The sequence below is a fragment of the Pinus tabuliformis genome, chromosome 2_2, assembly GCF_031772625.1.
Source record: "Pinus tabuliformis cultivar Carrire ecotype Pingquan chromosome 2_2, CPIR1, whole genome shotgun sequence".
In the NCBI taxonomy this organism is placed as follows: Eukaryota; Viridiplantae; Streptophyta; class Pinopsida; order Pinales; family Pinaceae; genus Pinus; species Pinus tabuliformis.
Window position 1 is genome coordinate 66,009,706 of NC_142300.1, and position 26,230 is coordinate 66,035,935.

The following is a 26,230-nucleotide window of genomic DNA, read 5'->3' on the forward strand; positions in this document are numbered from 1 at the left end:
CTTCAATGTTATAAATGTTTCCATGGCACCTTATTCCTAAGTAAATAAGCAAAACTCTTTCAAGAGTAAGCATCAATAAAAGGCAACGAAGCACCTTAGTTTTCTGTGGTACCTAATTCTGCATTTGCTACCATTTCACATCTCAACTTCACGAAGTTTTGATAAAAGGCAATGAAGCACCTTGGTTTTTTATGGGACCTAATTCTGCATTTGCTACCATGTCACATCTCAACTTCACGAAGTTTTGATATTCTGCATTTGAATCTGCAACTAGGTTTTACACATTTCTATGGTGAACACCTTTCCCATAAATGATTAGGGCTGAACACGTATGGCACTATATGTTCCATGTCTCATTAACGTGTTATTGTAATGTTTCAGCCTTTGAGTAGTTGCCTTCCAGCGGATATCCTTGCACTATATAATCAAACTAGTACGCCAAACATGCAAATATGGGATTACTAATAATTAATTTCCCTTTTAACAGATAGAACATAAAGTATAAATTTAAGCGAAAGCTCATTGCAACTCAGTCTGTTCGCAAACTAGTATGACATGAGCAGAGTTTACCGTTAAAATGTGAACTGTTCAGGGCCCAGGGCCCAGTTTGAGCCTTCACAAAAACACCAGGACAGAACAGCTGTGGTTAAGGGATACCAGATTAGGAGATTTGACTGAGACCAAAACTTATAAATAGTCCTCTGTTAAACAGGAAAATTCTAGACTCCAGTGAATTGGAGATAATTGAAATAATTTATAAAGATGTTTTTAAAAGAAAATTAACTAGGGAGTTAATGTTAACACTATCCCATACCTTGACCACGTATGATGATAACAACATTAAATAAATATCTATGCGCCATGCACTAACAGCTGAAATTTATGAAGTTTATACTAGAACAAGCATCTTCTCACTGCTCTTACGAAGATTTCCTCATTCGTAGCGTCGGGTGATTCCAATTGAATAATCTCAACATCTTTTTTAGAAGTAGACAAAGAACAACTGTATTCACTCACTTCAGTCAGTGAATCTGGATCTATGTCAATGATATCTTGATCGGTTGATCCAGCTAATGGAGTGTTCATGATTTCTGTTGATTTTTCAAGTGGAATGGTCAAATCAACAACACTAACACTTCCCTCCTGGTTACTTCGCAGATTAGCAGACATTTCCTGATGTTTTGACATAACTGGCCCTTTCGTAGACTTAAAATATGATGTAATATTGAGTTGCTTTCCAGTGGAGGTCGCTTTCCTCTTCTTTCCTTTGGATACTGACTTGTTCCTTCCCTTTACAGTCTGCAGGTAAATTTTAGGATGATAAACTAAAATATACTGAAAGGAAACAAAATACAGAACATATTTCTAATACACACCTTTTCATGCTGAAATTTATCCACCAGCTCAGGACATGCAGACCTAAGAAGCTTCATGTCTTCATCTGTAGTTATGAATAGAGATCCTTCAAGTGCCTCAACCTCCATTGCACTGTCATCTTCATCTAATTCACCATGAGTTTTCTGAACCTCAGAGACCTTTTTCTTCTGCTGCTGGAATGCTTTAGCCTTCAAGCCTAACCAGTCATCATCACTGGACTCTGAATTTACATATTTCCATTTCAGCACATAAAAGGATTGGGAGTAACGGAATTTAACACGTTCAATGGAATGTGGAGTGTATCTATTATACAAAGTCCAATTTTTTTCTTGTGCATTCGACCCTGCCTTACTTGCCGCCATATCCCTCAGAAGCAACATAGAGCATAGAGGGAGGATTTTTTGGCGTGTGTATGATCGATGCCAGTACAAATGATGTTCTAAGAAGTCTTCAAGAAGTTCCATTTGAGGGGCTTTCCAAGAAAAAAATTCACAAACTTTTGCTGATCTGCAGCAGGAACAAGCATTTGTAGGTTAAACATAGATTATAGATATTTACAAATGCATAATGAAATCCAAAGAAAGTACTAATCAAAGCACAACTTAATTATAGATGCAAGACTCAGGTTAGATGTTAAGGCACACCAGGAAGGCCTGTGGTTTCTTGACCAAGAAATATATCAACAATTTCTTCATTTGGAAATCCATCAGTGGCACGAATTTTAGAAAAAATCTTTGTTTGCCAGTCCAAGGATTTCTTATGATCCTTTCTCTTCTTCTCCTGCCACACGAATTGAAATGATTAGACCAATGCCCTGCATGTTAGCAGCATGGAAATGTAATATTGATGAATAATTAAGATATGACTTAACACAAATGTAAACTGACTCAATTTAAGGATCAAGATTAAAAAGAAATACAATAAGTGAAATGTCACATTACATTCATTCGTTCCTCAGAGATTGTATGATTTCATCTATGTCACAAGGTTCATCAAACTTTAACCTTGAGGTTCGAATTTTGGCAAACCTTAAAAATATTTTGAGGTTTGAATTTTGGCAAACCTTGAAAAAAATTTGAGGTTCGGTGAACCTCATCAAACCTCACAGCCATTGACCAAGTCCATAGGTCAAAACTCATAACTTCGTGTCACAACTCAAGCTTGTAATCTATCTTTGCAGTTTCAATGTCCGTGATAGCGTTTTTGATATTTACTAATGTTGATTTCTTACTATTTTATTCTACAATTCATTTTAAATTAATACATATGTATATATATATATATACACACACACTAACCTAATGGCAAACCTCATCAAAAAATTCAAACTCAAACCGAACCTAATCATTGCCGAACCCGAACCATGTGACATTGGTTTTCATGACAGTTCAGTCTAGCCAAATCAAGTCATTTTTTATGACACAACATTCCCATATTCCTCCAACCGGTGGAAGCTTTAGGAACAATTGCAATCGTTATCAGAATTACAACTATTATGTCCACACTATCTATTAATTTTAGTTAACAATGGTATGTTCTATGCTTAACACAATTACTTCAATGTTCCTTTAGCAATCCAATGACAATTTCCAATTTAGTTTTCCAATAGCAATCACATTAACCATAAATCACATTGATAGTAACTGTAGATAGAAGTTAGAACATGAATAATAAAAATGTAGAAGACAAGCCAGGACAAGAGGACACCAGAATTGGCAGATGCCCGGGAACAACCCCAATGTGGCTGACCTAAACAATTTATACATGTGTGGGCATAAATTCAAAAACACACTTTTTCTTATCCAAATTAGATGATCTTTTAGATCAATTTTGGTCTTCTAGAAAAGAGGAATTCAATGCAATCATCTCCATCAAATGAGCTTGTCCAAAGTGGAATCTGGCCCTGGTTGCCAATTTTAACACTCTGTCTCAACTAAGGAGAATTCCACCTACCAATCCATCCATCATCATCGAACATCATGCAATCCAGTCGTCATGTACCATCTTTGTATCTCATCTCCTCTCTGCTTTGCTAAACATTGATATGAATAATGAAGAAGAATCAATCAAGAGTGAGTCACAAGACCTTACCACTCTCCACTGACAAAAGTCAACCCAGAGGTAGAACCTCAATCATGCTTGATCCCAGATCAAGTTGTTGAACACCACGCATCCTAGACATAGGGAGTACGACAGTACACGATGTGTCCATCGGTAGTGCTATGGTCCCTATCCACTTTTCCCAACTCATTGGTCGGATGAGAGGTACTTCCCATGAGTCCTAGACTACATGGGTAGGATGTATGCTAGGGCATCAACAGGAGAAGGTGAACCACTCATCCTATGCATATGTCAATCGTAGGGGAAAGTGAACCACTCGCCCCACACACGTGTCATCAATCGTAGGGGAAGGTAAACCACTCACCCTACACACATGTCAACCATCATGGGGTAACACAAGGGTAGGTGAACCACTCACCCTGTACACAACGCACCGATAGGTGAAGGTGAACCACTCACCCTATGGTTGCTTATAGCTCTAAGAAGTGCCCCAAGCCCCTAAGAGCTCCCAGAACTCAATGTCCAAATCAAGTGGGACCCTCATGGGAGGGTCTTTCGACAACTTTGTTAAGATTAGGTATGTTCTATGCTAGAGCAATTTATTTAAATTTTCACAGTTAGCAATCACATCGGCAATATGATAAACTGCAGATAGAACATAAATATAATATGCAGAAGACAAGCCAAGACAAGAGGACACAAGATGTGGCGCAAGCTAGGGATAAACCCCACAATGTGTGGGGAAACCCTTTGATCAAATCTTCTTTTATCTTCAAAGTTCAGCAAAGAAAGAGAGAGAGAGAGATAATACATTTACAACAGAAGTCCACACTTTGACTTATCCGGATCTGAGCATAGATCATTTCCTATTATGATGAGATCAGTTGAAGACATTCTGCTTCAACTGAATCTCCTAGGTGACGACTTCACCTATCCATTTCGTTTATCTGCTGCACCTTACAGTGTAGCATCATCATTATGCATCCTGCATATTCATGTTGCTCATGATCACTGCTGCCCATACATCAAGTTGTCCATGACTTCATACTTCAGCTGCTCATGCATCATCATCATGCTACTGCCCCTGCTAATGTATTATTGTACTGCCCATGCACATGATCTTATCATGTTGCTACCCTTCATGTTTATGATCTTATAATGCTACCTATGCATCATCATTATGCTGTCCTATATGTCCATGTATCATTGTGCTGCCCATGCCCATTACTGATCATGCTGCCCTTTACATCACCATGTAGTCTTATGTATGCAGCAATGAGTATATCAGCCTTTAGTTGCTTTCTATGGCTTGCAGCCTAGCAAAGCAGCTAGGCTGTAATTTCAGATTCCTTCCAGCAGACCCATCTGAATCTATCCTTTTAATTTCATGCTGTCACCTACAGCAATCTGATATTATGACAGCATATTATATCAAAACATAACCATGTTGTTACTTACAACTAGATGACTGTGCAAGGCTTCTTGCAGGACAACAACCAAATGTTTTTCTTCAGGATACAGCCTACCTCGAACAATGCTTCTCAACTGTGGATTGAGGTCTTTAACAACTGCGTCCTAATGCATATTTAAATGCTGCTATTTGGATGATAGTGGCACCCTTGTCTTGCTGGCCAGTATTTGACTATCCAACATATATATAAGCCCACGATTCCAGCGTATATGTAAGACCATGATTCCAGCGTTTATGTAATACCATGATTCCAGCGTTTATGTAATATTGTCCAGCGTTTACATCAGCGTCCAGTGTTTATATAAGCATATGACTATCCAACGTGGTCATGCATGCGTTTCAATGTATGACTGTTCATAACTGCGTATTAATAAGTCTTTATCAAGACTGCGGCTCACTTTGGTTACGTGGCACCATTGCACTTAACTTCGGCCTTCCCTTTCCATCACTGCGGCTTTCTGCGGCTTCTCTTCCTCTTATGACTGCGGCTGTTCCTTTTATCACTGTGGCTGACTGTGGCTTGACTGCGGCCTTTTCTTCATTACTGTGGCTACCATCTATACCTGCGGGACTACGGATTGACTGCAGCCTTCTCTTTATTACTGTGGCTGCCTTTCACTGTGTATAAGGAGTCTACGAGACTGCGTATGAATGTCTCCATCTTTGAATGCGTAAGGGATTATTTTAGACAGCATGTTAGGGAATCACTTGACAACAGATTATGGCTCCTTGCTGTGTGTATTAGTGTCTCAAAGACCAGCGTATGTCCTGTCTTTATGACCTGCGGCTAGGGCATGTTTGTACTGCAGCTAGGGCATTATACACTAGCATATACTCTCAACGTTTCTCCTTTTCCAAAAACCCAGACGTGGAGAGGAGATCACATGAAGAGTGTGTCTCAATGACATCAAATCCTCTTATATTTATACTAATGTGTAGATGATGAATAGACATGACGTTTGGGCTTCTAGAGCCTACATAAGAGCTGGTCGGCTTGATAATAATTACATAAACAAAATAAATTCATATCTCCATAAATACTTATTGGAATCGGATGATCTTTGGATCAATCCTACACCTCTCGACGAGAGGGATCCAATAAAAATATCAGCTGCCAGAAATAAGCTAACCCACATGGAGTTTGGCCCTAGTTGCCAATTTAACACTCCCTCTCAACTAGGGAGAACTCCATCCGCTGATCCATATGTACGACTGTACTATCTCTGCCATTAGTGCCTTGCACTACTCTGCCTAGCTCTGCTGGCTCTACTCAGCTCTGCTGGCTTTGCTCTGCTCTGCTCAGCTCTATTGGCTCGGCTCTGCTCTGCTCAGCGCTGCTGGCTCTGCTCTGCTCAGCACTGCTGGCTCTGCTCTACTCAGCTCTACTGGCTCTACTCAGCTCAGCTCAGCTCTGCTAGCTTTGCTCTACTGGCTCTGCTCTGCTCTGCTCATCTCCGCTGAACTATGAAGAAGAAGAATTGATCGAGAATGAGTCATATCATTCTCCACTGACCTGAAGTCAGTCTCAGAGTGCATACCACTAGTCCCAGACCAGTCTCAACTGACCCGAAGTCAGCTTCATAGTAAGTACCACTCCTACCACTGGTCCCAGACCAGTATCGCAGTCTCAGAGAGTGTACCACTGGTCCCAGACCAGTCTTAACCGACCCGAAGTCAGCGTCATAGTATGTACCACTCTCACTGGTCCCAGACCAGTACTGCACTGACACGAAGTCAGTCTCGGAGTATGTACCACTGGTCCCAGACCAGTCTCAGCCGACCCGAAGTCAGCGTCATAGCATGTACAACTCCTACCACTGGTCCCAGACCAGTATCATTGATCCCAGATCAATGGAGGACATCCTAGCGTAGGGAGTACGGTAGATACAACGATGCGTCCATCGGTACTACTATGGTCCCTAACTTCATTTCCCTGCTCATTGATCAGATGAGAGGTACTTCCCATGAGTCCCAGACTGCATGGGTAGGATGCCTCGACAGGAGAACTTAATCAATCCTGTCCTCACAGGAGAACACATCAATCCTGCTACAATCGCCATGGAGAACACATCAATCCAGGCTGCCATGGAGAACACATCAATCCAGGCCTCACAGGAGAACACATCAATCCTGCTACAATCGCCATGGAGAACACATCAATCCAGGCCTCACAGGAGAACACATCAATCCTGCTACAATCGCCATGGAGAACACATCAATCCAGGCCTCACAGGAGAACACATCAATCCTGCTACAATCGCCATGGAGAACACATCAATCCAGGCCTCACAGGAGAACACATCAATCCTGCTACAATCGCCATGGAGAACACATCAATCCAAGCCTCACAGGAGAACACATCAATCCTGCTACAATCGCCATGGAGAACACATCAATCCAGGCCTCATAGGAGAACTAATCATCCTGCTACACAAGAGAGCGAATCATCTTGTCCCACAAGAGAGCGAATCATCTTGTCCCACAAAAGAGCGAATCATCTTGTTTCAGTGCACACCACCAGGGGAGGGTGAGTCACCCTGTGGTCGTATGTTGCTCCAATAGAACTGCAAGCCCCCTAAAGCTCCTAGAGCTCAATGTATGCAGCATGCAGGACCCTTTTACAAAGGTCTCTCGACGACTCCAAGTCGTTCGGGAAAATCACAAATTTGATCTTTCCTCAGGGTTCTGTCCTGTACATCATCTCAGTGTGATGGAGCCTCCTTGATCATCGACTTACCACATCCCAGATAAGGCAGTAATTGATGTCTATCACTGGAGCAATTGTCAAATACGAGATTCCTCAATAATCGAATCCCATCTCTGGTTGTCACAGAGATTCACAGTGGTATTCATCATGTGTACAAACAACTCACTGAAGAGCTTCAGCAACCAGACTGCCTCACAGAAGGCCATACTATCAGCAATGTATTCTGCCTTGGTGATGCTCAGAGTCACCGACTTCTGCTTCCTGCTCATCCAGGATATCAAGGCAGATTCCAAACAGCATTGGGAAGTGCTCTAGTGATCCTCCATACTTCCTGCCCACTCATCATTCGAATAATCATGTGGTTTCATATTTCCGGCAGTGTATCTCAATTCATGAGAGATTGTGCCCTGAAGATATCTTAGAAGATTCTTGGCACCAATCTAGTGAGGCTCAACCAAATATGAGCTCACCATGCTAACTGCAACACAGATGTCCGGACGGAGGTTCTCCAAGAACATCAACGCGAATGAGTTTATGAAACTCAGAGGCATTTCCCAAATCTGGTCCGACATCATTACCATATAACTTCTGAAAGTTAAGATCCTCGAGGCAGTCACAAGCTTGTAGCACAACTTAATTATAGATGCAAGACTCAGGTTAGATGTTAAGGCACACCAGGAAGGCCTGTGGTTTCTTGACCAAGAAATATATCATCAATTTCTTCATTTGGAAATCCATCAGTGGCACGAATTTTAGAAAAAATCTTTGTTTGCCAGTCCAAGGATTTCTTATGATCCTTTCTCTTCTTCTCCTGCCACACGAATTGAAATGATTAGACCAATGCCCTGCATGTTAGCAGCATGGAAATGTAATATTGATGAATAATTAAGATATGACTTAACACAAATGTAAACTGACTCAATTTAAGGATCAAGATTAAAAAGAAATACAATAAGTGAAATGTCACATTACATTCATTCGTTCCTCAGAGATTGTATGATTTCATCTATGTCACAAGGTTCATCAAACTTTAACCTTGAGGTTCGAATTTTGGCAAACCTTAAAAATATTTTGAGGTTTGAATTTTGGCAAACCTTGAAAAAAATTTGAGGTTCGGTGAACCTCATCAAACCTCACAGCCATTGACCAAGTCCATAGGTCAAAACTCATAACTTCGTGTCACAACTCAAGCTTGTAATCTATCTTTGCAGTTTCAATGTCCGTGATAGCGTTTTTGATATTTACTAATGTTGATTTCTTACTATTTTATTCTACAATTCATTTTAAATTAATACATATGTATATATATATATATACACACACACTAACCTAATGGCAAACCTCATCAAAAAATTCAAACTCAAACCGAACCTAATCATTGCCGAACCCGAACCATGTGACATTGGTTTTCATGACAGTTCAGTCTAGCCAAATCAAGTCATTTTTTATGACACAACATTCCCATATTCCTCCAACCGGTGGAAGCTTTAGGAACAATTGCAATCGTTATCAGAATTACAACTATTATGTCCACACTATCTATTAATTTTAGTTAACAATGGTATGTTCTATGCTTAACACAATTACTTCAATGTTCCTTTAGCAATCCAATGACAATTTCCAATTTAGTTTTCCAATAGCAATCACATTAACCATAAATCACATTGATAGTAACTGTAGATAGAAGTTAGAACATGAATAATAAAAATGTAGAAGACAAGCCAGGACAAGAGGACACCAGAATTGGCAGATGCCCGGGAACAACCCCAATGTGGCTGACCTAAACAATTTATACATGTGTGGGCATAAATTCAAAAACACACTTTTTCTTATCCAAATTAGATGATCTTTTAGATCAATTTTGGTCTTCTAGAAAAGAGGAATTCAATGCAATCATCTCCATCAAATGAGCTTGTCCAAAGTGGAATCTGGCCCTGGTTGCCAATTTTAACACTCTGTCTCAACTAAGGAGAATTCCACCTACCAATCCATCCATCATCATCGAACATCATGCAATCCAGTCGTCATGTACCATCTTTGTATCTCATCTCCTCTCTGCTTTGCTAAACATTGATATGAATAATGAAGAAGAATCAATCAAGAGTGAGTCACAAGACCTTACCACTCTCCACTGACAAAAGTCAACCCAGAGGTAGAACCTCAATCATGCTTGATCCCAGATCAAGTTGTTGAACACCACGCATCCTAGACATAGGGAGTACGACAGTACACGATGTGTCCATCGGTAGTGCTATGGTCCCTATCCACTTTTCCCAACTCATTGGTCGGATGAGAGGTACTTCCCATGAGTCCTAGACTACATGGGTAGGATGTATGCTAGGGCATCAACAGGAGAAGGTGAACCACTCATCCTATGCATATGTCAATCGTAGGGGAAAGTGAACCACTCGCCCCACACACGTGTCATCAATCGTAGGGGAAGGTAAACCACTCACCCTACACACATGTCAACCATCATGGGGTAACACAAGGGTAGGTGAACCACTCACCCTGTACACAACGCACCGATAGGTGAAGGTGAACCACTCACCCTATGGTTGCTTATAGCTCTAAGAAGTGCCCCAAGCCCCTAAGAGCTCCCAGAACTCAATGTCCAAATCAAGTGGGACCCTCATGGGAGGGTCTTTCGACAACTTTGTTAAGATTAGGTATGTTCTATGCTAGAGCAATTTATTTAAATTTTCACAGTTAGCAATCACATCGGCAATATGATAAACTGCAGATAGAACATAAATATAATATGCAGAAGACAAGCCAAGACAAGAGGACACAAGATGTGGCGCAAGCTAGGGATAAACCCCACAATGTGTGGGGAAACCCTTTGATCAAATCTTCTTTTATCTTCAAAGTTCAGCAAAGAAAGAGAGAGAGAGAGATAATACATTTACAACAGAAGTCCACACTTTGACTTATCCGGATCTGAGCATAGATCATTTCCTATTATGATGAGATCAGTTGAAGACATTCTGCTTCAACTGAATCTCCTAGGTGACGACTTCACCTATCCATTTCGTTTATCTGCTGCACCTTACAGTGTAGCATCATCATTATGCATCCTGCATATTCATGTTGCTCATGATCACTGCTGCCCATACATCAAGTTGTCCATGACTTCATACTTCAGCTGCTCATGCATCATCATCATGCTACTGCCCCTGCTAATGTATTATTGTACTGCCCATGCACATGATCTTATCATGTTGCTACCCTTCATGTTTATGATCTTATAATGCTACCTATGCATCATCATTATGCTGTCCTATATGTCCATGTATCATTGTGCTGCCCATGCCCATTACTGATCATGCTGCCCTTTACATCACCATGTAGTCTTATGTATGCAGCAATGAGTATATCAGCCTTTAGTTGCTTTCTATGGCTTGCAGCCTAGCAAAGCAGCTAGGCTGTAATTTCAGATTCCTTCCAGCAGACCCATCTGAATCTATCCTTTTAATTTCATGCTGTCACCTACAGCAATCTGATATTATGACAGCATATTATATCAAAACATAACCATGTTGTTACTTACAACTAGATGACTGTGCAAGGCTTCTTGCAGGACAACAACCAAATGTTTTTCTTCAGGATACAGCCTACCTCGAACAATGCTTCTCAACTGTGGATTGAGGTCTTTAACAACTGCGTCCTAATGCATATTTAAATGCTGCTATTTGGATGATAGTGGCACCCTTGTCTTGCTGGCCAGTATTTGACTATCCAACATATATATAAGCCCACGATTCCAGCGTATATGTAAGACCATGATTCCAGCGTTTATGTAATACCATGATTCCAGCGTTTATGTAATATTGTCCAGCGTTTACATCAGCGTCCAGTGTTTATATAAGCATATGACTATCCAACGTGGTCATGCATGCGTTTCAATGTATGACTGTTCATAACTGCGTATTAATAAGTCTTTATCAAGACTGCGGCTCACTTTGGTTACGTGGCACCATTGCACTTAACTTCGGCCTTCCCTTTCCATCACTGCGGCTTTCTGCGGCTTCTCTTCCTCTTATGACTGCGGCTGTTCCTTTTATCACTGTGGCTGACTGTGGCTTGACTGCGGCCTTTTCTTCATTACAGTGGCTACCATCTATACCTGCGGGACTACGGATTGACTGCAGCCTTCTCTTTATTACTGTGGCTGCCTTTCACTGTGTATAAGGAGTCTACAAGACTGCGTATGAATGTCTCCATCTTTGAATGCGTAAGGGATTTTTAGACAGCATGTTAGGGAATCACTTGACAGCAGATTATGGCTCCTTTTAGTGTCTCAAAGACCAGCGTATGTCCTGTCTTTATGACCTGCGGCTAGGGCATGTTTGTACTGCAGCTAGGGCATCATACACTAGCATATACTCTCAACGTTTCTCCTTTTCCAAAAACCCAGACGTGGAGAGGAGATCACATGAAGAGTGTGTCTCAATGACATCAAATCCTCTTATATTTATACTAATGTGTAGATGATGAATAGACACGACGTTTGGGCTTCTAGAGCCTACATAAGAGCTGGTCGGCTTGATAATAATTACATAAACAAAATAAATTCATATCTCCATAAATACTTATTGGAATCGGATGATCTTTGGATCAATCCTACACCTCTCGACGAGAGGGATCCAATAAAAATATCAGCTGCCAGAAATAAGCTAACCCACATGGAGTTTGGCCCTAGTTGCCAATTTAACACTCCCTCTCAACTAGGGAGAACTCCATCCGCTGATCCATATGTACGACTGTACTATCTCTGCCATTAGTGCCTTGCACTACTCTGCCTAGCTCTGCTGGCTCTACTCAGCTCTGCTGGCTTTGCTCTGCTCTGCTCAGCTCTATTGGCTCGGCTCTGCTCTGCTCAGCGCTGCTGGCTCTGCTCTGCTCAGCTCTGCTGGCTCTGCTCTACTCAGCTCTACTGGCTCTACTCAGCTCAGCTCAGCTCTGCTAGCTTTGCTCTACTGGCTCTGCTCTGCTCTGCTCATCTCCGCTGAACTATGAAGAAGAAGAATTGATCGAGAATGAGTCATATCATTCTCCACTGACCTGAAGTCAGTCTCAGAGTGCATACCACTAGTCCCAGACCAGTCTCAACTGACCCGAAGTCAGCTTCATAGTAAGTACCACTCCTACCACTGGTCCCAGACCAGTATCGCAGTCTCAGAGAGTGTACCACTGGTCCCAGACCAGTCTTAACCGACCCGAAGTCAGCGTCATAGTATGTACCACTCTCACTGGTCCCAGACCAGTACTGCACTGACACGAAGTCAGTCTCGGAGTATGTACCACTGGTCCCAGACCAGTCTCAGCCGACCCGAAGTCAGCGTCATAGCATGTACAACTCCTACCACTGGTCCCAGACCAGTATCATTGATCCCAGATCAATGGAGGACATCCTAGCGTAGGGAGTACGGTAGATACAACGATGCGTCCATCGGTACTACTATGGTCCCTAACTTCATTTCCCTGCTCATTGATCAGATGAGAGGTACTTCCCATGAGTCCCAGACTGCATGGGTAGGATGCCTCGACAGGAGAACTTAATCAATCCTGTCCTCACAGGAGAACACATCAATCCTGCTACAATCGCCATGGAGAACACATCAATCCAGGCTGCCATGGAGAACACATCAATCCAGGCCTCACAGGAGAACACATCAATCCTGCTACAATCGCCATGGAGAACACATCAATCCAGGCCTCACAGGAGAACACATCAATCCTGCTACAATCGCCATGGAGAACACATCAATCCAGGCCTCACAGGAGAACACATCAATCCTGCTACAATCGCCATGGAGAACACATCAATCCAGGCCTCACAGGAGAACACATCAATCCTGCTACAATCGCCATGGAGAACACATCAATCCAAGCCTCACAGGAGAACACATCAATCCTGCTACAATCGCCATGGAGAACACATCAATCCAGGCCTCATAGGAGAACTAATCATCCTGCTACACAAGAGAGCGAATCATCTTGTCCCACAAGAGAGCGAATCATCTTGTCCCACAAAAGAGCGAATCATCTTGTTTCAGTGCACACCACCAGGGGAGGGTGAGTCACCCTGTGGTCGTATGTTGCTCCAATAGAACTGCAAGCCCCCTAAAGCTCCTAGAGCTCAATGTATGCAGCATGCAGGACCCTTTTACAAAGGTCTCTCGACGACTCCAAGTCGTTCGGGAAAATCACAAATTTGATCTTTCCTCAGGGTTCTGTCCTGTACATCATCTCAGTGTGATGGAGCCTCCTTGATCATCGACTTACCACATCCCAGATAAGGCAGTAATTGATGTCTATCACTGGAGCAATTGTCAAATACGAGATTCCTCAATAATCGAATCCCATCTCTGGTTGTCACAGAGATTCACAGTGGTATTCATCATGTGTACAAACAACTCACTGAAGAGCTTCAGCAACCAGACTGCCTCACAGAAGGCCATACTATCAGCAATGTATTCTGCCTTGGTGATGCTCAGAGTCACCGACTTCTGCTTCCTGCTCATCCAGGATATCAAGGCAAATTCCAAACAGCATTGGGAAGTGCTCTAGTGATCCTCCATACTTCCTGCCCACTCATCATTCGAATAATCATGTGGTTTCATATTTCCGGCAGTGTATCTCAATTCATGAGAGATTGTGCCCTGAAGATATCTTAGAAGATTCTTGGCACCAATCTAGTGAGGCTCAACCAAATATGAGCTCACCATGCTAACTGCAACACAGATGTCCGGACGGAGGTTCTCCAAGAACATCAACGCGAATGAGTTTATGAAACTCAGAGGCATTTCCCAAATCTGGTCCGACATCATTACCATATAACTTCTGAAAGTTAAGATCCTCGAGGCAGTCACAAGCTTGTAGCACAACTTAATTATAGATGCAAGACTCAGGTTAGATGTTAAGGCACACCAGGAAGGCCTGTGGTTTCTTGACCAAGAAATATATCATCAATTTCTTCATTTGGAAATCCATCAGTGGCACGAATTTTAGAAAAAATCTTTGTTTGCCAGTCCAAGGATTTCTTATGATCCTTTCTCTTCTTCTCCTGCCACACGAATTGAAATGATTAGACCAATGCCCTGCATGTTAGCAGCATGGAAATGTAATATTGATGAATAATTAAGATATGACTTAACACAAATGTAAACTGACTCAATTTAAGGATCAAGATTAAAAAGAAATACAATAAGTGAAATGTCACATTACATTCATTCGTTCCTCAGAGATTGTATGATTTCATCTATGTCACAAGGTTCATCAAACTTTAACCTTGAGGTTCGAATTTTGGCAAACCTTAAAAATATTTTGAGGTTTGAATTTTGGCAAACCTTGAAAAAAATTTGAGGTTCGGTGAACCTCATCAAACCTCACAGCCATTGACCAAGTCCATAGGTCAAAACTCATAACTTCGTGTCACAACTCAAGCTTGTAATCTATCTTTGCAGTTTCAATGTCCGTGATAGCGTTTTTGATATTTACTAATGTTGATTTCTTACTATTTTATTCTACAATTCATTTTAAATTAATACATATGTATATATATATATATACACACACACTAACCTAATGGCAAACCTCATCAAAAAATTCAAACTCAAACCGAACCTAATCATTGCCGAACCCGAACCATGTGACATTGGTTTTCATGACAGTTCAGTCTAGCCAAATCAAGTCATTTTTTATGACACAACATTCCCATATTCCTCCAACCGGTGGAAGCTTTAGGAACAATTGCAATCGTTATCAGAATTACAACTATTATGTCCACACTATCTATTAATTTTAGTTAACAATGGTATGTTCTATGCTTAACACAATTACTTCAATGTTCCTTTAGCAATCCAATGACAATTTCCAATTTAGTTTTCCAATAGCAATCACATTAACCATAAATCACATTGATAGTAACTGTAGATAGAAGTTAGAACATGAATAATAAAAATGTAGAAGACAAGCCAGGACAAGAGGACACCAGAATTGGCAGATGCCCGGGAACAACCCCAATGTGGCTGACCTAAACAATTTATACATGTGTGGGCATAAATTCAAAAACACACTTTTTCTTATCCAAATTAGATGATCTTTTAGATCAATTTTGGTCTTCTAGAAAAGAGGAATTCAATGCAATCATCTCCATCAAATGAGCTTGTCCAAAGTGGAATCTGGCCCTGGTTGCCAATTTTAACACTCTGTCTCAACTAAGGAGAATTCCACCTACCAATCCATCCATCATCATCGAACATCATGCAATCCAGTCGTCATGTACCATCTTTGTATCTCATCTCCTCTCTGCTTTGCTAAACATTGATATGAATAATGAAGAAGAATCAATCAAGAGTGAGTCACAAGACCTTACCACTCTCCACTGACAAAAGTCAACCCAGAGGTAGAACCTCAATCATGCTTGATCCCAGATCAAGTTGTTGAACACCACGCATCCTAGACATAGGGAGTACGACAGTACACGATGTGTCCATCGGTAGTGCTATGGTCCCTATCCACTTTTCCCAACTCATTGGTCGGATGAGAGGTACTTCCCATGAGTCCTAGACTACATGGGTAGGATGTATGCTAGGGCATCAACAGGAGAAGGTGAACCACTCATCCTATGCATATGTCAATCGTAGGGGAAAGTGAACCACTCGCCCCACACACGTGTCATCAATCGTAGGGGAAGGTAAACCACTCACCCTACACACATGTCAACCATCATGGGGTAACACAAGGGTAGGTGAACCACTCACCCTGTACACAACGCACCGATAGGTGAAGGTGAACCACTCACCCTATGGTTGCTTATAGCTCTAAGAAGTGCCCCAAGCCCCTAAGAGCTCCCAGAACTCAATGTCCAAATCAAGTGGGACCCTCATGGGAGGGTCTTTCGACAACTTTGTTAAGATTAGGTATGTTCTATGCTAGAGCAATTTATTTAAATTTTCACAGTTAGCAATCACATCGGCATTATGATAAACTGCAGATAGAACATAAATATAATATGCAGAAGACAAGCCAAGACAAGAGGACACAAGATGTGGCGCAAGCTAGGGATAAACCCCACAATGTGTGGGGAAACCCTTTGATCAAATCTTCTTTTATCTTCAAAGTTCAGCAAAGAAAGAGAGAGAGAGAGATAATACATTTACAACAGAAGTCCACACTTTGACTTATCCGGATCTGAGCATAGATCATTTCCTATTATGATGAGATCAGTTGAAGACATTCTGCTTCAACTGAATCTCCTAGGTGACGACTTCACCTATCCATTTCGTTTATCTGCTGCACCTTACAGTGTAGCATCATCATTATGCATCCTGCATATTCATGTTGCTCATGATCACTGCTGCCCATACATCAAGTTGTCCATGACTTCATACTTCAGCTGCTCATGCATCATCATCATGCTACTGCCCCTGCTAATGTATTATTGTACTGCCCATGCACATGATCTTATCATGTTGCTACCCTTCATGTTTATGATCTTATAATGCTACCTATGCATCATCATTATGCTGTCCTATATGTCCATGTATCATTGTGCTGCCCATGCCCATTACTGATCATGCTGCCCTTTACATCACCATGTAGTCTTATGTATGCAGCAATGAGTATATCAGCCTTTAGTTGCTTTCTATGGCTTGCAGCCTAGCAAAGCAGCTAGGCTGTAATTTCAGATTCCTTCCAGCAGACCCATCTGAATCTATCCTTTTAATTTCATGCTGTCACCTACAGCAATCTGATATTATGACAGCATATTATATCAAAACATAATCATGTTGTTACTTACAACTAGATGACTGTGCAAGGCTTCTTGCAGGACAACAACCAAATGTTTTTCTTCAGGATACAGCCTACCTCGAACAATGCTTCTCAACTGTGGATTGAGGTCTTTAACAACTGCGTCCTAATGCATATTTAAATGCTGCTATTTGGATGATAGTGGCACCCTTGTCTTGCTGGCCAGTATTTGACTATCCAACATATATATAAGCCCACGATTCCAGCGTATATGTAAGACCATGATTCCAGCGTTTATGTAATACCATGATTCCAGCGTTTATGTAATATTGTCCAGCGTTTACATCAGCGTCCAGTGTTTATATAAGCATATGACTATCCAACGTGGTCATGCATGCGTTTCAATGTATGACTGTTCATAACTGCGTATTAATAAGTCTTTATCAAGACTGCGGCTCACTTTGGTTACGTGGCACCATTGCACTTAACTTTGGCCTTCCCTTTCCATCACTGCGGCTTTCTGCGGCTTCTCTTCCTCTTATGACTGCGGCTGTTCCTTTTATCACTGTGGCTGACTGTGGCTTGACTGCGGCCTTTTCTTCATTACAGTGGCTACCATCTATACCTGCGGGACTACGGATTGACTGCAGCCTTCTCTTTATTACTGTGGCTGCCTTTCACTGTGTATAAGGAGTCTACAAGACTGCGTATGAATGTCTCCATCTTTGAATGCATAAGGGATTTTTAGACAGCATGTTAGGGAATCACTTGACAGCAGATTATGGCTCCTTTTAGTGTCTCAAAGACCAGCGTATGTCCTGTCTTTATGACCTGCGGCTAGGGCATGTTTGTACTGCAGCTAGGGCATCATACACTAGCATATACTCTCAACGTTTCTCCTTTTCCAAAAACCCAGACGTGGAGAGGAGATCACATGAAGAGTGTGTCTCAATGACATCAAATCCTCTTATATTTATACTAATGTGTAGATGATGAATAGACACGACGTTTGGGCTTCTAGAGCCTACATAAGAGCTGGTCGGCTTGATAATAATTACATAAACAAAATAAATTCATATCTCCATAAATACTTATTGGAATCGGATGATCTTTGGATCAATCCTACACCTCTCGACGAGAGGGATCCAATAAAAATATCAGCTGCCAGAAATAAGCTAACCCACATGGAGTTTGGCCCTAGTTGCCAATTTAACACTCCCTCTCAACTAGGGAGAACTCCATCCGCTGATCCATATGTACGACTGTACTATCTCTGCCATTAGTGCCTTGCACTACTCTGCCTAGCTCTGCTGGCTCTACTCAGCTCTGCTGGCTTTGCTCTGCTCTGCTCAGCTCTATTGGCTCGGCTCTGCTCTGCTCAGCGCTGCTGGCTCTGCTCTGCTCAGCACTGTTGGCTCTGCTCTACTCAGCTCTACTGGCTCTACTCAGCTCAGCTCAGCTCTGCTAGCTTTGCTCTACTGGCTCTGCTCTGCTCTGCTCATCTCCGCTGAACTATGAAGAAGAAGAATTGATCGAGAATGAGTCATATCATTCTCCACTGACCTGAAGTCAGTCTCAGAGTGCATACCACTAGTCCCAGACCAGTCTCAACTGACCCGAAGTCAGCTTCATAGTAAGTACCACTCCTACCACTGGTCCCAGACCAGTATCGCAGTCTCAGAGAGTGCACCACTGGTCCCAGACCAGTCTTAACCGACCCGAAGTCAGCGTCATAGTATGTACCACTCTCACTGGTCCCAGACCAGTACTGCACTGACACGAAGTCAGTCTCGGAGTATGTACCACTGGTCCCAGACCAGTCTCAGCCGACCCGAAGTCAGCGTCATAGCATGTACAACTCCTACCACTGGTCCCAGACCAGTATCATTGATCCCAGATCAATGGAGGACATCCTAGCGTAGGGAGTACGGTAGATACAACGATGCGTCCATCGGTACTACTATGGTCCCTAACTTCATTTCCCTGCTCATTGATCAGATGAGAGGTACTTCCCATGAGTCCCAGACTGCATGGGTAGGATGCCTCGACAGGAGAACTTAATCAATCCTGTCCTCACAGGAGAACACATCAATCCTGCTACAATCGCCATGGAGAACACATCAATCCAGGCTGCCATGGAGAACACATCAATCCAGGCCTCACAGGAGAACACATCAATCCTGCTACAATCGCCATGGAGAACACATCAATCCAGGCCTCACAGGAGAACACATCAATCCTGCTACAATCGCCATGGAGAACACATCAATCCAGGCCTCACAGGAGAACACATCAATCCTGCTACAATCGCCATGGAGAACACATCAATCCAGGCCTCACAGGAGAACACATCAATCCTGCTACAATCGCCATGGAGAACACATCAATCCAAGCCTCACAGGAGAACACATCAATCCTGCTACAATCGCCATGGAGAACACATCAATCCAGGCCTCATAGGAGAACTAATCATCCTGCTACACAAGAGAGCGAATCATCTTGTCCCACAAGAGAGCGAATCATCTTGTCCCACAAAAGAGCGAATCATCTTGTTTCAGTGCACACCACCAGGGGAGGGTGAGTCACCCTGTGGTCGTATGTTGCTCCAATAGAACTGCAAGCCCCCTAAAGCTCCTAGAGCTCAATGTATGCAGCATGCAGGACCCTTTTACAAAGGTCTCTCGACGACTCCAAGTCGTTCGGGAAAATCACAAATTTGATCTTTCCTCAGGGTTCTGTCCTGTACATCATCTCAGTGTGATGGAGCCTCCTTGATCATCGACTTACCACATCCCAGATAAGGCAGTAATTGATGTCTATCACTGGAGCAATTGTCAAATACGAGATTCCTCAATAATCGAATCCCATCTCTGGTTGTCACAGAGATTCACAGTGGTATTCATCATGTGTACAAACAGCTCACTGAAGAGCTTCAGCAACCAGACTGCCTCACAGAAGGCCATACTATCAGCAATGTATTCTGCCTTGGTGATGCTCAGAGTCACCGACTTCTGCTTCCTGCTCATCCAGGATATCAAGGCAGATTCCAAACAGCATTGGGAAGTGCTCTAGTGATCCTCCATACTTCCTGCCCACTCATCATTCGAATAATCATGTGGTTTCATATTTCCGGCAGTGTATCTCAATTCATGAGAGATTGTGCCCTGAAGATATCTTAGAAGATTCTTGGCACCAATCTAGTGAGGCTCAACCAAATATGAGCTCACCATGCTAACTGCAACACAGATGTCCGGACGGAGGTTCTCCAAGAACATCAACGCGAATGAGTTTATGAAACTCAGAGGCATTTCCCAAATCTGGTCCGACATCATTACCATATAACTTCTGAAAGTTAAGATCCTCGAGGCAGTCACAAGCTTGTAGCTTATCTTCTCACATTCAGAATCCAACTCCCTCTGTCTTCTATAAATGAGAGGGTCTGCACTTGTCAGACATAGGTGCCAGTACGAGAGGTTTATCATCCACAACCTTCGAGTAATGGTTTGGATCGGTTTCACTCCTAGTGAATCTCAGCTGCATTAGACAGCTATCAATCCTCTCATACTATGCCCGAGGTGTTTTTCTTCAAGCCATAGAGGGCTTTCTTCCATCAAACTCCTCGGGTTGTTCCAAACCGGTGAACCTGCTGCATGAGGGGTTTGTCTTCTTTGGGTGTCTTGAAATCCAGTGCTTGATGCGGGCTCCTATTTTGAATATACATGGCAGTGTTGGCAGCTTCTCCCCATAAGAACTTCGGTAGACCTTGATCATGGAGCATGGCACAGGTGGCTTCCATGATTGTTCGATTCTTCCTTTCAACAACTCCATTTTTCTCAGGAGTGTATGGAACGGTTGTCTCCCTTTTAATGCCAACCTCTCTGCAAAAGTCATTGAATTCATTTGATTCATATTCGATTCCATTGTCGGTCCTCAATATTTTGATCTTCTTCCCTGTTTGATTTTCCACCAAGGCTTTGAAAGAACAAAACGAATTTGAACACTTCAGCCTTATTCTTCAAGAAATAGATCCATGTTTTACAAGAGAATTCATTCACAAAAATTGCATAGTATAAGTATCCTCCTAATGATGTCATGGGTAACATACCAGATAGGTCAGAATGGACCAATTGAAGAATATCAGTAGTTTGACTTTCACTTGAAGGGAATGGTCCCCTTGTAATTTTTCCAGCTACACAACCTTGACAAACTCCTTCATGATTCATGTTGAACTCAAGCATACCTATGACCATCTTCCTAGGGTAAAGATATGTAATGAAGGTGGGCAAATCTCTGGTGCCATAATTCAGATTGAAGAGAAGTATTGCAAGTCAAGGCTCCCAAAGGACTTCGTCCAATTTGATAGAGACCATCAACCCTAAATGCAAGTGTGAATGCATCTTTATGGTTTCTTTGCCAAATATGCACCTTTCCATCAATGAATGCTACCTTAAAGCCTTTATCTTCCATCGCAGAAATAGACACCAGGTTCTTCTTCAAATTGGGCACATACAATACTTCTTGTAGATGAATGGTTTGACCTTGATTCAAGTGAAGAGTGACAATACCTATCCCTTTCACGGGGTAGGTGGCATTATCTCCAAGTATGATCTCCAAATTAGTCTTCTTTTCAATCAAATTTGAGAGGGCCTCTTTGTACCCAGTGAAGTGCCTTGAGGCTCCACTATCAATCAACCAATGATCCAAAGTATCCGGAGGAGAGGCAGTAGATAGAGCAGAAATAAGATAAAACTCATTTTGTTTTTCTACAACATTACTTTCCTCATACTTGGAATTTCTCGTCCTTTTGGAAGGTCAACCATTTCCATATCAAGCAGCGGGAGCATTCTTCTTTCCTTTATTGTTGAACCTGTTGTTCCTTTGATTGCCATTGCCTTTGAAATTGTTGTTGTTGTTGTTGTCATCCCTTGGAGAATCCTTCTTGTGAGGACAATCTCTAGCATAGTGGCCGAACCTGTTACAATTGTAGCACCTTCCTTTTCTTCCTTCTTTGAATCCTTGCTTGAATCCTTGACCCTATCTCCTTGGACCAACATTATTTTTCCTCTTAGCATGAGCGGAGAAAGCAATAGGTTCATTTCCATTTGAAGGTTTGTCTCTCTCCATCATCCTCGTCTCTTCTTGAGTGCATCTAGCCAATAATTAATCGAAACTAGGAATCCTATCATTGTTGAGAATGGTGGTGTTAAACATATCCCATGCTCTTGAAAGACCTCCAAGTGCAATGACAATGAGCTCCCTATTAGCAATAACTTCTCCAATAGATAGTAGGTCATTCTTGATTTGTGTTATTCTAATAAAGTAGGATGGTATAGACTCCCCCTTATCCATCTTGATGTCCTTCAACTTGTTCTTGAGAAAGAGGATTTGATTTGCATTGTTTACTTTGAACATCCCAACCAACTTATCATACATCTCCTTATATGTTCCCAAATTAGAAATATAGGCAACCAAATGCTTTTGAATGGAGTCTATGATAATTCTTTTAGCTTTGACCTCACCTTTCTTATACTTCATCTTTGCAGCAATAGGTGCATTTGAAGGAGGCTCCACCACTCTCCCATCCACAGTGCATGGCATCATGCTCTTCCAAAGTCAAATCCAAAGTCATCTTCTATGCATGATAGTCAGATTTGTCCTTGAGCTTATCCGCAGATTTGAAGTAAGATATAGTAGCCATTGAGGCTAGTATAATAATCTTGTCTAACAGATCACCCTTAGTGACTGCTTTTCTCTCTCTTGCTTGGGCTTTGTCTTCATCTGCGCTCTGATACCATGTTAATTCTAGTTAACAATGGTATGTTCTATGCTTAGCACAATTACTTTCAATGTTCCTTTAGCAGCCCAATGACAATTTCCAATTTAGTTTTCCAATAGCAATCACATTAATCATAATCATATTGACAGTAACTGTAGATAGAACATGAATAAAAAAAATGCAGAAGACCAGCCAAGACAAGACGACACCAGATTTGGCGGATGCCAGGGAAAATCCCCAATGTGGGGAAAACCCTTTGATCAATTCTTCTTATTAGTATATCAAATGTTCAACAAAGAGAGAGTACAAAAATTCAAAGTTGACTTGCCAAATCAAAGTCAAAAAAACCTTGTCAAATCTGCAATCAACTACAGTGAAATTCAGCCCTAACTAGAAAGTCAAAGATGGTGAACGCAACAACAAAACTTCCCCTTTGACGCTCGGTCAAAGACAGTCAAACTCAGCCTCCAACAGTGGTCAAAGTCAGCCCAAAGCAGCATAAAATCTGCGGTCAAACTTGGTCAAACTAAAGTCAACCCTGCAGTCAATGTGATATTCCTACTTAGTATTTTACTAAGTAAATATCAATTTTGCTCATTTTTGGTTTATTGCACAGATGCAATTAGGAAAAGTGGCCTTAGAGCACCCACATTTGACTTTTGGCTTAAGAGACACACAAACATTAGAGCTAGAGGGAAAAATTGTGGCTTTGGTGGAGTGTGGGGGCCACCACATGAGATTTTCAGCCCACATGGGAAGTAAGCTCTCATTGGAGCGGATTTGGTGTGGGAAGTTTGATGAGGGCCCACATGCGCATTTTTGGAGGCAACTTGACAAGAGGAAGAAGAGACACTCATTTTCTCATTCAACTATCATTTTGCAAAATTGTGTAAGACAAGAGCATGCTTGAGCTGAAGCCAAGTCTGCAAATGTTGTTTAGCACACGAGTGTCTCCGAGCGGAGATCTCAACCCTTGCTTCGGTGGACTTCGAGTGCCAACCCAAGGAGGGAGTTTCACCTTGCCATTTTCGCACTACTAGCAGGAGGATCGAATTTCTAGGAGAGGAGCAACTACAACAACATAGGGACTACGCAGTGTTTTGTGGGAGCACTCCGGGAGGTGGAGTGAGTTGGGATTGGGGTTGAAACTTGGAGTGAAGGCCAGGGAAGCATTTTGAGAAGTAATGCAGCCATTTTGAAAGCATGTTGCAGCAGAATTTACAGGTGGGTCGAATCACCCAACAGATGAGCCATTGAGGGGAAATAGGGTCAAATTTCCGAAGTCAAGCAAAGGCCAATTCCTTCGTGGGTTATTCTGGGTATTTGGTGGAGAGGTTGGGATTAATTTCCCAGAATTTTCTGAGCACCAGAGAGGGCCCTAGCAGCAGATCCATTCAGCCAACAACGTATTTCTGGGCATCTTCAGCGTAGAGCTTGAGCAGCATAGCAATAGATCAAAGGGTGTCCTATTTGTCACTTGGGGCTTTGCTAGCTTGCCTTGAGAAAGCCTATGTGCATTCATTCCAACACCTTATTGTACACCCATTTTCATTAATAAAAAGAGCTCAGCAGCGCAATTTTGGTGCCATTTTGTGATTTGATTGTTTGTCACTGTTTTATGGTGTTTTTGTCTATGTTTGCTTTGTATATTTACTGTTAATTTTCCTTAGACATATTATAGTGGTACCATAGCTCATAGACTTGGTATAGCCTGTGGGAGAAATGCAGTCTATGACATCGGAGGATAAGCAAAACGTGACATACCGAAGGCAAAGGTACAGAAGGAGAGAAAGGAAGTTGGAGATTACCCCTGATCCTGTGATGACAGAACCTGAGGTAGAAGAAGCCAACATGGGGGGCAATGAGGGAGACAAAAGGAATGAGGAAAAGGATTTTTCCCACCTTTTATTGAAGTCAGTGCAGGACTTGTCCCAGAACATTGAAGGAATGGGCCTACGAAATGGCAATGGCAACAAGGGTAGGGGAGTCCAAGGGGATTTCCAATTTGGAGTAGGGTCTGGCACTTCGCAACACCACACATCTCTCAATGCAAACATGCCACTGATTCCAAACACACCCGCTAGGTCCACCATTCCTACGTTCCTACAATCTGGAGCTGGTGGTCAATCGGAGCAGGAGGATGTCCCTTATGGGGACTACTTCCTGGAGTATCAATCCTATGGACCTGATTTTGGGAGGGCCATTACTTTCAAGGATTTCTGCCAGTTGAAGGGAAATAATAGGCCCAAGGGGCAGAGTGGAGGAGGCTACATGCAGGGGGCAGACTTGCAACACACTATGGGGAGGCTGTTTCTCCCAACTTTTGATGGGTCCTCCAAGAGCTCGGCCAAGGCATGGGTCGAAAAGTTGGATGTCTATTTCCAGCTGAATCAAATGACGGAAGGAGAGGCAATCAAGATTGCCACATTGCATCTGGAGGGGGAAGCCCATGACTAGTGGTTCCATGGGCTGACCACGTTGGGACATGCAGGAGTAACGCTTATGATGATTTCACTAGGAGGGTGTTGGAGCAGTATGAGAGGAAAGATCCCGAGGAGTATTTTGGAGAGCTGACAAGGTTCAAGCAGGCCGGGAGTGCAAAAGCATACATTTCAAAGTTTTTGCGATTGTCTGTGATGGTGCCAGATTTGTCAGAGTTTAGGAGGATCTACATGTTTGTGCATGGGCTAGTAGAGACATTGCGTGGGTTGGTGAGGTCCAATAGGCCCACTACATTACAGGATGCAGTAGGGAGAGCCCGAGATTTAAAGGCGGCCCTACCTAGGACTTGAGCACCACTACCCCCTAAACAGGGTTTCCAGCAAAGGGGAAAAGACAACTGGGCTCCACCACCGAGGGCCAATCAGGGACATGGACAGCTGGATGAGGAGACTCGGAGAGACCTCAGGAGGAGGAAATTGTGTTTCACCTGTCAAAAGCCGTGGGCACTAGGCCACAGATGTGTAGCGGGAAAGGCCCACTATATCGAGGTCTTCTCTAACAGCGATGCTGAGGAGGGGACATATTTTGAGATGGGTGGAGATGATAGTGCAACACCTCAGGAAGGAGGACCACCACC

General features: G+C 42.5%; 1 protein-coding gene across 1 annotated transcript in view; it reads right to left on the reverse strand.

Moving 5' to 3' along the window:
* Nucleotides 1–458: 458 nt before the first annotated feature.
* LOC149191476 (5'-3' exonuclease family protein) overlaps nucleotides 459–26,230 on the reverse strand; it is a 407,948-nt gene continuing 382,176 nt past the window's right edge. Inside the window, exons 6-9 of the mRNA XM_089406660.1 lie at nucleotides 14,548–14,685; nucleotides 2,022–2,157; nucleotides 1,377–1,879; nucleotides 459–1,299 (exon numbers count right to left, since the gene is read on the reverse strand). Coding sequence (XP_089262786.1) covers nucleotides 895–1,299; nucleotides 1,377–1,879; nucleotides 2,022–2,157; nucleotides 14,548–14,685 — 1,182 coding nt within the window. The 3' untranslated portion in view covers nucleotides 459–894. The remainder of the gene's footprint in view (nucleotides 1,300–1,376; nucleotides 1,880–2,021; nucleotides 2,158–14,547; nucleotides 14,686–26,230) is intronic.